At 34.1% G+C, this 17446-nt stretch overlaps 1 protein-coding gene across 8 annotated transcripts in view; it reads right to left on the bottom strand.

Annotated features, from left to right (window-relative positions):
• Positions 1 to 11476: 11476 nt before the first annotated feature.
• Positions 11477 to 17446, bottom strand: part of trc (Serine/threonine-protein kinase tricornered) — a 129051-nt gene continuing 123081 nt past the window's right edge. For all 8 annotated transcript variants that reach the window (XM_089083504.1, XM_089083502.1, XM_011645631.3 and 5 more), the window contains one exon: positions 11477 to 17435. In XM_089083504.1, coding sequence (XP_088939630.1) covers positions 17320 to 17435 — 116 coding nt within the window. In that variant the 3' untranslated portion in view covers positions 11477 to 17319. The remainder of the gene's footprint in view (positions 17436 to 17446) is intronic.

Raw genomic sequence — 17446 nt, forward strand, 5'->3', positions numbered from 1 at the left:
GGAGTGTCTTAGTCGCCGAGAGGCCGCGAGGTCGCGATCGCAGACAGAAGCATCGCCGTCACGTCGGCCAGAAATCACTCGCGCGCGGGCCCGGGAAAAATTCGCTCGCCAATTGTTTATATTGAAATACGCTCGTGTAGGAATGCATTCCGGGCATGGCGTTGTTGTTGGCCTCTGGCGCGCGCCTCTTTCAGGAATGAACGGGGGGAATAAGAGGATGCATGCCGCGATGGTATTCGAAAAAGAAACCGAAGACGCACCCGAGCGGCTTCCTCTTCCGTTCACGAAACTCTCATCTTCTGGGCGAACGCTCGTCCTGGCGCGCCGATGAATACGAATAAAAAGAGCTCCTATTTCGAGATACAATTCTCACGTGACAGTTTTCAGATGTCTGCAGCTCTCGTATAGTCCAAACACAGAATCGGTCGAAGTTATCGGTAGAAAATCTCTAAGGGTAACATTACGGGATAATATAAATAAGATAATTCACGTTTCGCGTTTATATAAAATATGAATGTAAATCGTAGAATGTAAGTCGTGTTTCTAAAGCGTAAGATCGGTGTATTTTAATAAATAAATTTTTATGACGCACAAATGATGTAATATGCATTCAATGTTGATATCTCTATAAATTTTCATGTTCTTAAAAATTAACCGGCAGAACTGATAGACTTGGGAACAGAATTGAAAAGGAGATAGATATCTTTCTCACATTCGCGACACATGAGAAACGAACGATTGGTGCATACTATATATTTACAGTGTTTTGTGCACCAAGAATCGACGACAAATCAAGGGATCAAGCTTCCGTGGAAGATCCCGTCGATTCTGAAAGGTTGTTTCCACGCATCCAGAGGCGTCCTCTCACGATTTACGGAAGCGTATACATAAATCTCAGATAAATCACGGAACGAAGACGGTTCGGTAAACGTATGTGCACAGAAAGGCAAAAACGGTGGCTTAGCTCACTCTTAAAAAATGATAAATTTGTAACAAAGTGTCGAATGCTCAGAATTTCAATAAATTTAGGAAATGAAAAGTGAACGAATCGGAGAGAATGTATATCGAGGAACTGTATAAAAAACCATCTTCATTATGAATATGTAAAGTAAAATTCCGATTTTCCAAGGATCTACTTTTAAAAAAATAATACAAAAAATTTTTTAATTGTGTCTTAATAAAATAAATGATCACAATAATGATAGAAATCTCGATAGAATATAAATTAATTTATGAACTAATCAAGATATATAGATTTATTAATATTTAAAAAAAGAATGCCCGTTAAAAGAAATCCATAACTAATAGAAACTAAAATACTAATAATTCAACATATATGATTATTATTTATAATTACTGATGAAATATGAATAATATGAAGGTTTATTTCTCAGTAATCAATATTCATTATTTCTCTACTTCTAGCTTGCGAGGTAAAATCTAAAAGTTTAAAAGTAGAAGAAATTAAAAGCGATAAGAACGAATGTCGCTGGAGAACGCTGCTGGTTTGGCGCATTTCCAGCAGGCACGCTTCTCTCGGACCCGTAAACAAAGCGCTCTTGACAAGCACGCGTTACTTTCCATGCAGGGGGCATTCTGGCTCGATGGAAATTAATCGTTCCGCTCTCTAGAGACAAGACATATTCATGACGTCGCGACATTTACGAGTGAATTATTACGACAGCGGGACGCGCGCGTCTTTTTCGCGTGGAATTTCTATGGGTACCATCGAGTTGTCTCTGATTATGTGTCGAGAACGCAAATATTTCCCGATTTATCGAATTTAATTCTGAAGATATGATGCCGCATTTGCGACAATAAAACTTAAAATTATAAGAAAAAATAGAATATATATGTATATTTATAAATTTACGTATATTTATAAATTCTACGTATATTTATAAAAAAAAAGTATTAAATTTATTTTAAAAAATTCTACATTAATTAAATTTTGCAAATAATTGTATAATAAATTATGTACAATAAAAACCTTTCCTTCGTAGGTATATAAAAATTCCGGATTTAATAATTCATTATCTCTATTTCTTTCATCTTGATATTAAATTTTCATTATCTTAAGATTTTATATCTTAAAATTACAGCCTTCGTTACTAAATTTTTCATTGAAAAATTATTATTACAGCTTATATTATCATCTCTTTTCTGTATTTATATACTATAATTTATAATATCGATCATAAGTAAGCACAAAGTATTTCCACTTTGTTACGTTTTAGAATCCGAAAGTATTCTTGATAAGACTCGTTTTGTATCATTAATCAGAGAAATGTTGCGTCTGCAAGAATGTCTGCAAGACCTCGATCTCTTGCTAATCACGTGGTTATTAGGAACGATTGATCGCGGAAATGTAGAAGATCCGTTCCGATTAGGCACGCCCGAGTTTTTAATACTCTCGCAGAACCATTTGATTTGTGTGCCACGTCGAACAGAACGCTTCATTCAGAATTCATTCCCATCGCGCTCGTTATCAAAGCGTAAACGCGGAGAGATAACGTCTCATCCCGCTACTCTCTTCTTCAAATTATGTTTCTTCATCTTCAATCGGGGCAAAATGTATCCCGCCGGATAACGGTCCATGCGTGTACCGTTGTGAAACAGTCCGCTTTCAAAATAATCGCTTTAGAAATAGTATAACATGATAGAAATTAGAAAAACTTAAAGTAATGAAAAGATCAAATGACAGTTTAAAAAAATTTAAGTGACAAGTTCAATGCACTTTTTAACCCTTCCCGACTCCTTTATATTCTAGTTAGAAGATTTCATTTAGTACTGAAAATATATTGAGGGAGAATTTCAATAGAAATTTACTGTAATAATTCTTTAAATGTGTTCTAATAAATTAAAAATTTGGAAAACTTAGAAATACGCAACACTGAAAGATAAGATTTAACATTGCCGAGAATATTGCATTTATGTTTTGTATGTCTATTATAAGTAGAAAATACATATATCTATTGCTAAAATATATATTTCTTACGTCTTTGCCAATTAGACAAGTGAAAAATTATAAAATTAACAAGTGAACACGAAGAAGAAAAATTTTTAGTGCCACAGTTAATGATCAAAATTCTTTGCCAAATATCTTTTCTTCAACATATTAAGATTCTTAAGATTAAGAACACGTTGATAAAAGATTAAGATCATTGTGTAATGAACCGAACGAAAGACAAGAAAGTTACGCCCAAGATGAACGTCGATCAGAGCCGGGGACGGCGAAAACTCCGAAAGGATAGAAGGAAGAGGCGCGCGCGAGAGGATGCTGCGGAGATTTGGTACGGTTCCAGCGGCTCCAGCAACGGCCGCGTTCGCTATATATTCCGTTTTATCGTTTCTCTCGCGAGAGATAGGAGAGAGAGAGAGAGAGAGAGGGGGGAGGGGGAGAAAAGAGAGAAAGAGAGATACGGTCAACTCCGACGATAACCCCGGCGTCTGACCTTATTATATCTCGCGGCGGAGGGCTCCTCCTCGACGATATAATTTTAACGGCGGCGTCCCCGGTGCATGCCTCGTTCGCCCATTTCTCTCGCCGAAAGAGCAAGAGAGCAGAGACTCTCTCGCATGAGAGATAATGAATTTCCTGGAAACCGCGGTAGCGCCCGCCGGCCGGTGCATCCGACAGGACAATCGAGGCCGCGAGTCAATGAATTTTCCTCATGAATGAAACCGCGTCGGCCGCCGCGTCGGTCCTATCGCGTTTCCCGCAACGAAGAGAGCTCGAGATCGCGCTTCTTTCGCGATTTTCTCGCCCGACTTTTTCGTGATCTCGACACTCGCCCCAGAAACGATCGCAGCCGAAAAATTCAGGATTGAAGCTGAGCCGAGGCTGTGGAATGCGCGACAACTTCGGTGAGCCGTCGCAGCACAAACGGTTTACGATATAATTTAAAGATTATATAGAACACGTGAAATGTTGTTCAATTACAATTCATATGATGGATTAAAAAGGTTTTCTGCTCGATTAATTTTCGAGTAAATTTCAGATGAGATTTGAATATCATAATGATCGTGGCAAATGATACGAATTTTGCATACCGTGACATAGAATAAAATATTGTTGATAAATATATAGAAAAACATGTAATTGAAAAAAAGAAAATGTGTGCAATATGTGGAAAAGTCAAAGTAAATAGAATAAAGTTTCCATTATTTCAATCCGTGTTATATTTAATTATTTTTACTATTCAAACTTTATTTCTTTGCTCGTTCTATTATGTAAAAAAATCTTTTTTTATTAAAAAGAAAAAAGAAGAATATTTCGTGATGTTTATGTCTTATAGATGAAGATATGACTTCTTTTTTCGAAGTACTCGTGATTTGATAAAGAATTAAATATAATGTTACGCAATTAAATGCGTTGTAAAATGTGTATGTTAGTCGAGATTTATGAATTTACATCTACAAATAAATTTTATAAGTCTCTTACTAAAATAGACAAAATTTAATATTAAGAATAATTCCTCTGTTCAAAACTTCGCTTGTTTCACTGTTTCCTATTTGAATAATAAAAGTTTTAATGTTTACAAGAGAGGGAGAATAACAAGCTGGCCTGATTCCACATATTTCCCAGTAATACGAAAGTGTGATTCCACGAATGTATATAATATAAATTAATAGATTTATGCATCGCTCTTAGTAACGATCTACGACTTTAGCGATCTAACGATGCGCGGTTTCCGCGTATTGCGAAAACGAAGATCTATGGATATAAATCGATTCTACGAATTTATGTATTAAGATACGCGGCTAGAACGTGATACGCTCGTCGCTGTTAACGAAGTAGTGTGGCATTGTTGGCATGGCATAGCATGACCCAGTATTGCATCACTGGTAATACGAAGTAAACAGCCGTTTTTACATATATCGTCTAATCTCCTTGAGATAACAAAACGCTGAAAACAACGATTGCAATGCATTTTTTTTAATTAGACATACTGTCGCGGGGAGAAAATCCGTTGATGATGCATTATTTCCGTCAAAAATTGAGAAATAAGTTGTCATCTTGTTTGTCGTCAAAATCTAGATTCGATGGAGAATCAAAGAAACAAATTAAGAAATACAACATAATAGAAAGAAATAAAATAGCATATTAATCGTTGCAGTTTTTATTTAAAAATATTTAGAAATTAGATATTATATTAGTTTTTAAAGACAAATCTAATTAGCAAGAGCATGTAATTTATCAAAAAAATTTCTGTTACAATGTAATTCGTACTGGAATAAAAATTGTTTACGACTAGATAAAAGCTTAATGACAATATCCGACGGCGGTACATATTCGCGCAGGGATCAAAGGGATCAAAAGGAAGTCTACCGAGGAACCGCGGCCACGACTCTTCCGTTGCTTGATGGAGTAATGTGCGTTTGTTATGTTTCAATTGCTATTTTGCCACCCACGCATGTTCTCAAATTCACATGTGTCCATCGAATTGGATCACCTTTTATTCGACCATCTGTTGATTTATCACACAATTAAAAAAAAAACATGCTTTTTGATAATTTTGATCGATGTTAAAATTTATATTTATATCGAGCTCATAAAAAAAATTTATATTTATAAGAAGTCAAGCTCATTTTACTGCTTACTTCAAATTATTTAATGTAAATAGCATTTATTGAAATAAGTGCTACTTAATATTTTTAAAGTTTGTAGCTATAAAATAAAGAGTTAAAGTTCACAATTAATAATAAAATTAATAAAATAAATTGCATTTTACAAATTAATTGCATTTTATAAGTAACAATATTGTTTTTATCAATATATTGCACAATCTTCCTATACGTAAAACAAAATAAGTTATTTTAATTCTAATTACAAAATAAATTACAATAAGAGTATGTGTGTGTATATATATTTATATAGATATAGATATAGATATAGATATAGATATAGATAGATAGATAGATATGCATGTCACAGTTTTAAACCTCAATGTCTCAAATTAATTCGCAAATATAAATGCCTACCAATTCGATTACCAATTCAATCCAGACCTATTCAAAAGCCGGATGTTATTGCCCTAGATAGAAACATATCACGAGCGATTTCATAATCCGTCATGATTAAACGAAAACCACGGGCAACAGTGGAAATAGCGATAGAATTTAAAATGGTGCAAATCGAAAGATCACCGCCACGAGATCGTAACGGCGCAAATTTAAAGCTTCTCGCGGGAAATCGCGAAATAATCATCGCGGTAACGGAACGATCGCAAATTATAGCTGATGCGATAAGTTAATATCCGCGATGTTGCACCGGGGAACGATAATTTTCTCTAAGGACGTATGATGGAGGGCGTAGCATGTGTTTTCGATTCTCCATCGATCGTTCATCGATCGAGCGAAAAGCATCGGCGGCGAGGATGCCGTTGCGTAACTCCTGAGAAATAAATTGCACGAGTAGGAATCGATCGCGCCGACCTCGATTAACCCTTTAACTACGAGTGAGTCGTATCCAAATCTCTACGCGACTTCGACAAAATCATTTTTCATAAAATCGCCGTATGGCTTCCCCGTGAAACATTTTTTTATGTTGATATGATAAATGTTCCATCATGTATAACGTGGAATATTAGGTATAATACGTTGTATTAAATTGTGACGAGAATCTTGCCTTAAAATTAGAATTCCATAACATTTTCTTAAACTTTCAAATATGCTGATGTTTGCATTTTCTTAAAATGTTTAAATTTGAAAATGTTAAGCTTTCAGATTTGCTAATTTTTTTATATTTAGATATTTATAATGTTTAAATCACTAAATTTATATCTCTTTCAAAACTTTCAATTTCTTAAATTAGTTTTATTATTTAAATTAGTATATGTACATTATTACAAATGTAGATTTACGTCTATATCGTTAAACTTATTAATTGAGTAATATATTATGAAAACCTTTACATCTTCGAATATACTACTAAATAGTATTTTGGAATCTTTTAAAAATTTATACTCGATGATATGTCTAGAAAGTTCTTATATTATTGCACATAAGAATTACTGGATGCGCAAGAGCCGCCGAGATCTGTGAGTAACGAACTAATACACAAAGAGCATAATTTTCATCTCCCGAGCTCTCAATTAAGTCCTCGGCGGCTATAAGCGTACGGTGAATCATACGAGAATCGGAATGCCAAATCGAGCGATTGTCATAGCTCGTTTAGAGTCCACCGAGACTTTTAGCCCAGCTTAATTAACGAGGTCGATGGAAGAGAACCAACACCAATAAATGCTGGAACGCTAATAATTCTCGTTGTAATAATTCCCGCCGCGCGATGCCTGTATTACGAAACATATCGGCTGTCTTCAATTGTCAAAGAATGTCTCTTACGATAACGATAATAATAATAAAAAAGACATAACATCACATTTAGTCAATCAAAAGATACAGGATCAACGAGCATAATTATTTCAAAGCTTTAATTAGCGGACTAGAGAATCGTTTTATGCTTTAGGAGGCTTCGAGGAACTCTGATTCTGTAATCTGGTATTCTTTAAGATAATGGCATTCTGTAAAATAGATCGATTTCTTTCTGACACTAGACAAGAATCCCCAACATATAACATTTCAGTGGCGAGAAAGATGCGACTGTATAATGTGGCGCTACAAAGTGATGAAAAAGTCGATTCGTTCGTTTCTCTCCCCCTCGGGTTCTCAATTAGTATCTTCGCTCGCGGAAAGAGCGGTCGCCATCATGATGCTGGAACGACGGCGACGAACACCACGAGCGACTCGCTCGCTTGCTTACGTACGCAAAGGAGGCCCGCTTTTAATGCGTGCGTGTCGGTGCGTAAGTGAGAGGCGGAGCCGTGCCTCGACGGAGGTCATAGGGCAATACCAATCACAGCCCCGTGATAACCACTCTCCTGCCATGCGTCCCGCGGATGCGTGCATGCGTGCGTGCGTGCGTGCGTGCGTGCGTGCGTGCGTGCATACGTGCATGCATGAACGTGCGAGCGTGCGTCATAGTTGCAAAACTAATTATTTCTCGCGCCGCTCTCGTTGCCGTCGGGCGTATCCCATCGAACTTGGAGATTTTCAGAGAGAGAGAGAGAGAGAGAGAGAGAGAGAGAGAGAGAGAGAGAGAGAGAGAGAGAGAGAGAGAGAGAGAGAGAGAGAGAGGGGGGAGGGGGAAGGGAGATCGACGTAATCGAGTTTGCATATGATTTACCGAAGGTATCGATTCTTTGCGGAGAAAACGGGAACGCCGCGGAGACTCATTCCGGCGTGCCAGGAAGTTCAAAGTTTCCACCGCTGAATCGCGGATTTGACTGATTATCGATGGCTCCGTTCCGGAACTGTCACGTTTGCTCGACGTCGATTGCAGCTGCCCGATAAGAGCCCGCCGTCCTCTCGCTATCGAGCTAGCGCCGCATCTGGCGCTAAACGTGCCTGTCGGATTAGCAATTTTATCTGCTCGGTATGAAGATCTCGTCTTCGTCGGGAGAAACCGATAGCTACATAATTGCATTCAGCGAGTACATGAGTCTTGTGGTCTCATGATATATGAATGTGCTCTTCGAGTTAGATAAGTTATTAATATGTGATTATAATTGTCTTATGGAATTTTCGGAAGAAACGTGTCCTGGAAAAGATGATAAAGTTTAAATATTTCAAGCATACACGAAAAAAAATTTCGACTGATAACGGACTGTTAAAACTATATTTTCTGATCGTCGTAACTAAGCAAATGTAGCTTTGTTACTACACCGAAAGAACAATTTTGTTATTTAAAAATTTAGCCAAATACAGATCTGAAAAGAATTTTGTTGAGCCAATATCTGGCCAAATTTTTAAATATTTTAGAAAAATTATTCTTTTAGTTTTTTTGTTTACAGCTAATGTCGATACGTTAATAGTGGTAGCAAATATTTTCAATGTAGTAGCAAATTTATTTAGTTGTGTTAACACGAAAACAAACACACACACACACACACACACACACACACACAGTTTTAGCAGTTCATTATTAGCTGTTGAACCAAATATTCTTTTTCATGTAAAAGAAGATATTACGAAAATTCAAAGAAAAATACATCAGTTAAAATAAATAAAAAAAATTTTAATTCTTAAGTAACTTTTTCTCGTGTGAGAAATATCATATAAAAAAAATTAGATTTTTAATTTAAATGAATTTTTTTCAAATTTCTACAGAATCGTGCTAATTCTTTTGAAAAATATTGCACAGAAGTTTTACCGAGTCAATGCAACGTGTTTGACAAACGTAATTTGTAAGCGTGATCAATTCTCCGATGAGTAAAAAAACAGATGTAACCGTGGACGCGATACATGTAAATTTCTTGTAGTCGTAGAAAATTCGCTCCCGGTTAGCGATGGGAAGGGAACGCTTGCGGAAATGGACGGCGATACATCACCGGGATCAATCCAATCGCATTTTCTCAAGAGTCAACCGCCGGCGCGCGCCATGTCACGACTCGCATAATCGTACAATTTGTACATGTCGTTGTGCCGCCTATCCCGAGATGTGGGGTTTCTCTCCGAGGCAACATCGAATATTTCTCTCATTGTCTCAAACGGTCGCTCGTTGTATCACGCGTCACGCGACGAATCAAATTCGTTCGCGGACAGCTCATCGTTTGCGGTTCTAAATGTTAATAAAAGATATAGCACAATCGAATTTCATATTGTGAGAAGAGATATAAAGAGATCTCTGAGGATCTCGTCTGACTCAAAACTCGCATAATTTAAAATAAATTTTCTCATAAGAGTGATTCGTTCAAAATTTTGCGCAAAAAGTGAAAAACATCATATTTCGTTATTTTTATGTGTAATTCATATATATTTTTACAATGCATTACTTAAAATGTAATGGGTATCTTGATATATTACATGCATAATATAGATTATTTTTTATCAATCTGTGTTTCATTGTTCGAAACTTTTATTTAATAATTTAATTTTCTTTAGTAGAGTTAACCAATTTGAGAAATGACACATATGTATAATTTAATGCATATATCATAGTGTAAATTATGATAAAAATATATTATGGTTAAAATAAATATTTTCTAATTATATACTAATAATTTTAACTTCAATTATTTAAAAAAACGATTTTCTATCAGTAAAAATAATAATTATACTCAAATACTATCTTAATATTTATATAACTTTAGAATTTCTTCTTTTAAGCATTTTTTGCAATATATAGTCGAATATTATAATTAAAATCTTGATTTATATCCAAGTATTTTACAATATTAAGTACTATTACAAATTAAGTAATAAATAAATTATTATAAAAAATATAAAAATATTATAAAATAAAAATAAATTATTATATAATAAAAAATTAAAATTTAGATTTAGTAATGAATAGAATTGATTTCATTGTTCATAAAAACCTAATAATTAATAAATAATTTTCATGCGACTCATGCAATCCGAGCTGCTAACGCCATCATCTCGGTGAAATGCGGCGAAATGAAGATCTGAATTCTATCGAAGAGGTCAGTAGTAGACGGAGGTACAATTACCATCTCTGTAAAAGACAGTGAATATTGCAAATATATCTTTACCATATACAAGAAAAAAATTTAATTAGCATTAGTAAGCTTGGAATTTCAAATCGAATTAACTTGATAGAAAATTTTTAATTTTCCATAATTTTGTTATAATTTTCGTATATTTATCGACTGTATTTATTCAATTTTATCTACCGAGTAAAATTAATATTATAATTATGTGTATTAAAAAAAGGCATGTTTAAAAATAAATATTTCCTTTCTACGTGATGATACAAAAACATTTTAAAATAAGATTTACAAAAGTATTAAGTATTTTAATTTATTTAAGTATTTAAAAATTAAGCATTTGAATTAAATTATTCGATTCGAAAATATAGAACTCAAAATTTTTTTTATTTCAATTTTTAAATAATCACCTTTTTAATGCCTTTTCGATTAAAATTAATCAATTTTTTTGAAATTTTAATTGAAATAAAATGTATGTATTTATAAGTAATTTTAACAAAAATATAAAAATCTTTTCAAGATTTCATAAAATCTTTAAAAATTCAAAAAAAAAAGTTTAAATTTATAATAATAAAAATCAGATATATACGGATATCGTATAGTATATATAAAATACTAGTAAGTTAATTATACATGAAAATGTATTTCAATTTTATATCTTTTTTAATATGTCAATTATACTTTAATTAAACTGAGATATATAAAATGAGGTGACATTTCGTTCAATTTTCATCTTGGAGTCAGATGACACGCGTCCTCTTCATTACCTTAGTTATAAAACTTTTCTCTCCAATTTGCGACAAACTTGTTATTTATATAATTATTGTTACCGCAATTACCGAACAAAATGACCAAACTCCATAAATTGTCTCCGGGTTGCACCTTCGCCAATGAAACTTCATGCTAAAAATCGTGAACGATTAGAACACCATGCAGGGAACACGTACGAACCGCATGCGAGAGAGTTAAAATAAAAAACAATTTATTAACGACATAATTACAATAATATATTCTGCGTGTGGAAAGCAATATTTCTCTTTTTTTATACATCGTTTTTTATTTTATCTCGGACCGTTCGATAATAATTCCTCGATTTAATCACAAGCCTACTATAAAATATCCGCACTCGATATATTCTCGTTCGTCGTGCGTTCGCATGTGTGATTTGTGTTCTGGTATTCTCCCCTTCCATTCCCAAAACGTATAGCCAATGATTTACTTTGTATAATTATATTCAAATAATCACGAATCTTGCACGACAAACGTATACAACGGAACGGCCAGACATCGTGTTGTATAATTTACTCCATGAAATGTATCCCCGCAATCACAATCAAGTGCAATAATGTGTTCATCTTTGTGCCTTTATGTCGAAATCGAGAAATGGGCTCCAGATATTTTCTTGATGTTAGAAATATCGAGCGATTATTTCGGATCATTTCTATTTTTTGAATATTCTTTTTTCCGTATAAATGGAATTTTAAAATTTTCTGACTTTTTTTCTGACTTGTTCTAATTAATGTTTTAGAATAGAGTAATTGATGAAAAGTTAGAAAATTCTAAAATCATAATCAAATTCGAGTGTTAAGAGAAAATAATAATTAATTTAAGAGTAATTTATAATCTAAAAAAATTCTACAACTTTTCTAGATTATTTAAAATAAGTAAACTTGTAATAAATATTAAAAAAAAAATTGTTTTCTTCAATTACTGATATTAATAACTAATGTTATTAATCTATATATTTTTTCTATTTTTATATTTCGAAAAATACTTATATATATATAACAGCCTGAATAATTACGTGTGCTTCCTATGTTAAGAATAAATAAGTTTAACTCTTTTATAAATGTTTAATCATTTTATAAATAAAGTATTTCCAAGACATACGTATAGGTTCCCAAAACAGTTTTACATCATCTTTGTCTCTTTCATTCTTCTATTACGCCCATAGATTTTCATTAAGAATCCAAGATAGTCACTGCAGCATCATTGCACTCGCTTGTACCATGACGATGTTATCTAGTCACCGTAGACTTAATGACACGCGAGACTGGCCGTGTTTAAGAGTTTATTATCACTATATACTTGAATGGGACTAATCGTTAAAAATTTCTACCTAATTAAATGCTATACTAAATCTGACTTATAAAATTCAGCTAAATCACTATACAAAACAAACGGTGACAACAAAATGGATTAAGCCGCGCTGATAGAGAACATCCACGCAGTTACAGTGACAGATAACACTCGTATGATCGTATTTTGGAATAAGGGGGTTGTTTGATTTACACGATCGTCGTAACGTACTCGCTTCCATTATTCTTAAGCGAAAGTGCTGATATTATTTCGATTCCTCGGCAATGCGCATCGGGACGATTTAAGTGACTCACACGCGACCTAACGGTTAGCATAGAATAAGAATGAGACGTAACAAAATATGAAAATAAAATAGAATAATAGGATAATAAAAAGATAAGATCCTGAAAAAAATATTGTCTTTTAAATATTAAATCTTTACGTAAGCTATATGTTTGCAACGTAAACGTAATATAATTCTCATCCAATGCTTTTTCTAGCTATTTTTATAGTCATTGAATAAATACAACTGTTCAGAATTTAGTATTTATAGCGAATAATTTATCATAAGCTATATTTAAGTTGTAATAAGTTATCGAATTTTTGAAACTTTTTTACACTTTCTTCTGAATGTTCCCTTTTGTAATTTAGATATATAATTCCCAACTTCAAATGTGAAAATTCGTTTTTTTCTTCAACTTCGTTACGTCTCAATCCATAATTCTAGACCTTGCGCGTTGTATGATAGTGATAAGTGCAACAAAATATTTATCCAAGAGCACTTTGCGCAAATCGTTATTTCGCGCACGGGATAACTGGAGGTTCGTCATCGCACGAAGATTCTCCTTGACCCTGAATGAGTAACATACACAATGCAATAGATATGACAGATAACTTTATATGATAAATAATTTATTTGAGAAATAGTTTTCGTGTCCTCAATAATGTTAATGGTAATGCTAATTTTCATAGTATTAGACGCCTGCGCTCGATTTAGAACAACTGAGTTATTATTCACTTCGATGAAATAATAATTTCGATGAAATAATAACCACGTCATTTTTTTATCATTTTGTTATAATATATATATATATATATATAAATATATAATTAATTTAAATTATGTTGTCAACATGCATTAATGTTCCTCATTGATTCCTTTCGGAATTCACACTTTTTTGTCTCAAATTAATGTATCTTTCACACATTTTGTTCCTATTAAAAATATTTTCACACTGTTTCGCACAAAAAAAAGAAAAAAAAAGGTTTAACTTTTTATATATGTCTAGAAACAAAAATAGACAAAAATCTTAGTCAACTTTATTTAGTACTTAAAATAACTATCTTTGTCATATTTGTTCTATTCATAGTTTTCTTTGTGCCATTGTTTGTATAACTAACACTAATAATTCATTTCTCGTAGTGGGAAGAGTTAATATTTCTTTTTGTAAGAGAATTTTTATATTTTTTTCTCGACATGCTTTAAATATTTTTAAAATAATCTTAAACTAAAAACATCAGATTTTTACTAGCACTTGCAACTATGAAATATTACTCATCCAGGCTTAAAGAGTATCGATTAAACCGAAAAATGACTCTTCTTGATATTCAAACGCGAAGAAATAATTCTGCCTTGCTATACAATCGATATACGTGCGTGTGCGTGTGATTAATCGTATATGCAAGATATTACATAATCCGAGGATCTTACGTATTGTGATAGAAAGGAATCACATGATCGGACTTGAAAAGATGACGACAAAGAGAGACAAAAGACGCGAATGTAGGAAGCAAAATCTTCAGACGTGCAATCATTGAGAGCATCATCGGAAGCGATTCCTATTCAACGTGAAGAAAAAAAAAAACGAAAAAAATTAGAGAAGGCTCCTTGCCGAAGAAAAAGTAACTTAACACCTAATTAGTACGAATTAGCTAGGAGAGATCTATCGCGGTTTTCTTTCATTTAAATTAACCGTAAATTAACAACTAATCAGTATTCGTACAATGATAAGAACACTAGCGTAAACACGAGCAAAAACGTGAGATTGGATGATATACCGTACGTTTAACACACCCGTAATACGATTCATCATGCGCGATATACAATAATAAAAAGTCGAGGATGGCAGTACAGCGGTAACCAATTAAACACCGGAGCCCAAAATCTGCCTTGCTCTTAATAACATTTAGTTGCCTCGTCAGTATTTACAGTGTACATCGACAATCAATACCGTTAAGTCTACTTAGAGATTTCCTTCTCACATGTCCTCAGAATTACGTTCACATCAAACGTGTAGTAGCTCGATACGTGCGTACATACATCTCATCACCACCCCGCTATATAATAATACGCTTGTCCCTTTCACTTTCGAAAAAAAAAGAAAAAAAGAAAAAATATACATCCACCTGATTTCAAATTCAGAGCGCACATCTATAATTCAATACCTAAATTTAGCGCATATTACACTTCCCTCTCTCTTTGCTAAAAGGTATCTCTATATGTATATATATATATATATATATATATATATATATATATATATATATACTTTTTTACATATATACTTATATATTTATATATATGCACTGTTCCAGGGCACCCAAACTTGTTGCGTCGAAGGCATCTCGTGGCTATTGTTGTATCATTTATTTAGACTTTCTCTTTAAATAAATAAATTGCGATCACTTTTTCGTTTTCTTTTTTTTTCTTTACTTAGTAGCATGGACGTCAGAGCATCTGTACTCAATGGCGACAAGGAGAGACTAAAAGTATTCCGTAACTCTCTAATTTTCCCACTTACGTTACATTCATTGTCGATTTAACTTCTAATGCAGAAAATAGTTCTCACCTTTTTTTCTCTACTAGCTTTATTCATGGGTGATTTTCTTCTTCTTTTTTTCTCTTTGTTTAAATTACTGGCTTAATTGGTAATACACCCTAATCTAGGCGCTTTCTGCTTTATTTAAACTATTTGGAGACTTCAGTAAACGGCATTAAGATACATATGCAGGTGGAGTAGTCATACGAAACTAATCTCTTCGTCGAATGTACAGTACAGCGTGATTGCGTGATTATTAAGTGGAGCCACGCCGGAACGTTATGTGGAAGGAGCATCGAGAATTTTTTTTTTATACATGTACTATGTTATGTTATCCAAAACGCAATTACGTTTCGAATGCACGCGTGCATTTTCTTTCTTTTATGTATAGGTACTTTTGTGTGTATGTATGTTTGTTATCTTAAATGTTACCTAGACTTTATCGTTATTACTCTATTTTATTACCAAGGTGCCCTGGTTGTCAGCAGAACTACGAAATGTAAATCGTAAAATTGTTCACAATGCGATCGAAAGAAAAGGTGTTCGGTTCCATCGAGTGTTAAAATACACGGACATGTGTGTACGATTTTTCTACATATCGTCACAGTACAATGCCGTTTCCTTATCGTCTTCTATCAAAGTGGTATGTCTGACTCATCTCTTTCGTTTAAACGTACGGATTTGTTGGGCTGTCTGTTAGGAACCTTAATAAGGCAACGAAGGAGCCCTGAATCTTACAAGTGTAATCTTTCTTTCTCCCTTTTTACGCCTTTTTATGATATCTTTTAAAGCCTAGCATTCTTTATCGTGTATTCAGACACGGCTAAATGTTTATTATTGCCTTATAAGAGAAAGAGAGATAGAGAAAGAGAGAGACCCGGTACCAAAAAAATATCATTACATAATGCTAAAATCATAATTTATTTTATCATTACATAATGATAAAATATGTAAAATATATCAGAATTTTTTAAAATATGATAAATATCGCACGCGTGTCACTAATTTTGCAATTTTCCCAGTTTTCATGAATGGATCTAAGCTCCCAAAAGTAGCACAAGAATGCATATTATAAAATCCCATCGCAACAACTTTTAAATTTTCAAGACATATCGAAATACGATTAATCACGTATATACAACATCAATAAAAGCGTAGCATCCGCTAACAGACAAAAAAGTCCGAAAGTAGCAGATATTTTCAACAACTTCATATATCACAGAGAGTTAATTATAAATACAACGTTCAAACAGAGAGAAAGAGAGAGCTTGATTCGAGAGCTTAGTCGACAAATATATTTTATCCAATAAAATTTCGTTGACACACACGCGTCGCGTAGATAAGTGAGAAAGTATGTAAGAATCATGGGACCGAGGCTCTCTCCGATCGTTTCTGTTTAATACCATTACCACAGAGAGCTTATTATGCTACGCTTCGCACAAAACATCTTCTCCGCGGCACGACAAGATTAAAGAATAATGTTACTCAACGGGGATACAACGGAGAATCACCGTGAGTCACACAACGAAAGACTTTGCTCGCATCGCCTTATCGCGCGCTATGCCGTTATCGGCGCATACGTTGAGGCATGCGATATATTTGCATATTGTGCACCTTTATCGCTATACTTTCCCATATCCGCTCGCCTATCCGTTTGGCTCTCGTCGCCACCCGCGACTACCAATATCGTGATGCCGCGCTTATTCATGACAATCCATGCTCATCACATATATACAAATAAGAATGACTTGAACTACGTCCAAGAGCGAGACAGGTCAGCCGTCCGCTGTACGCGACACCATTGCCGTCGACGGCGGATGGGGATGATGTACCAAGGCCGGAATTTCGATCACGTCAGCTGGCTGCTGATTAGCTACGGCACTGGTGATCGAGCAGGAAGTAAGGGGTTGCTATTTCTTGATCGGTGTGCCTCGTTGTGTCAGGCCTTCGAAGCGTTTGAAGGTATAATTAATGAATACCCAATCCTTATATATTACTTCGCCGTCCTGTGGCATCGGCGCGGATGCTGTAATCAGA

This window comes from Pogonomyrmex barbatus, unplaced genomic scaffold (genome assembly GCF_055798465.1).
Source record: "Pogonomyrmex barbatus isolate J1 unplaced genomic scaffold, ASM5579846v1 scaffold7, whole genome shotgun sequence".
Classification (NCBI taxonomy): Eukaryota; Metazoa; Arthropoda; class Insecta; order Hymenoptera; family Formicidae; genus Pogonomyrmex; species Pogonomyrmex barbatus.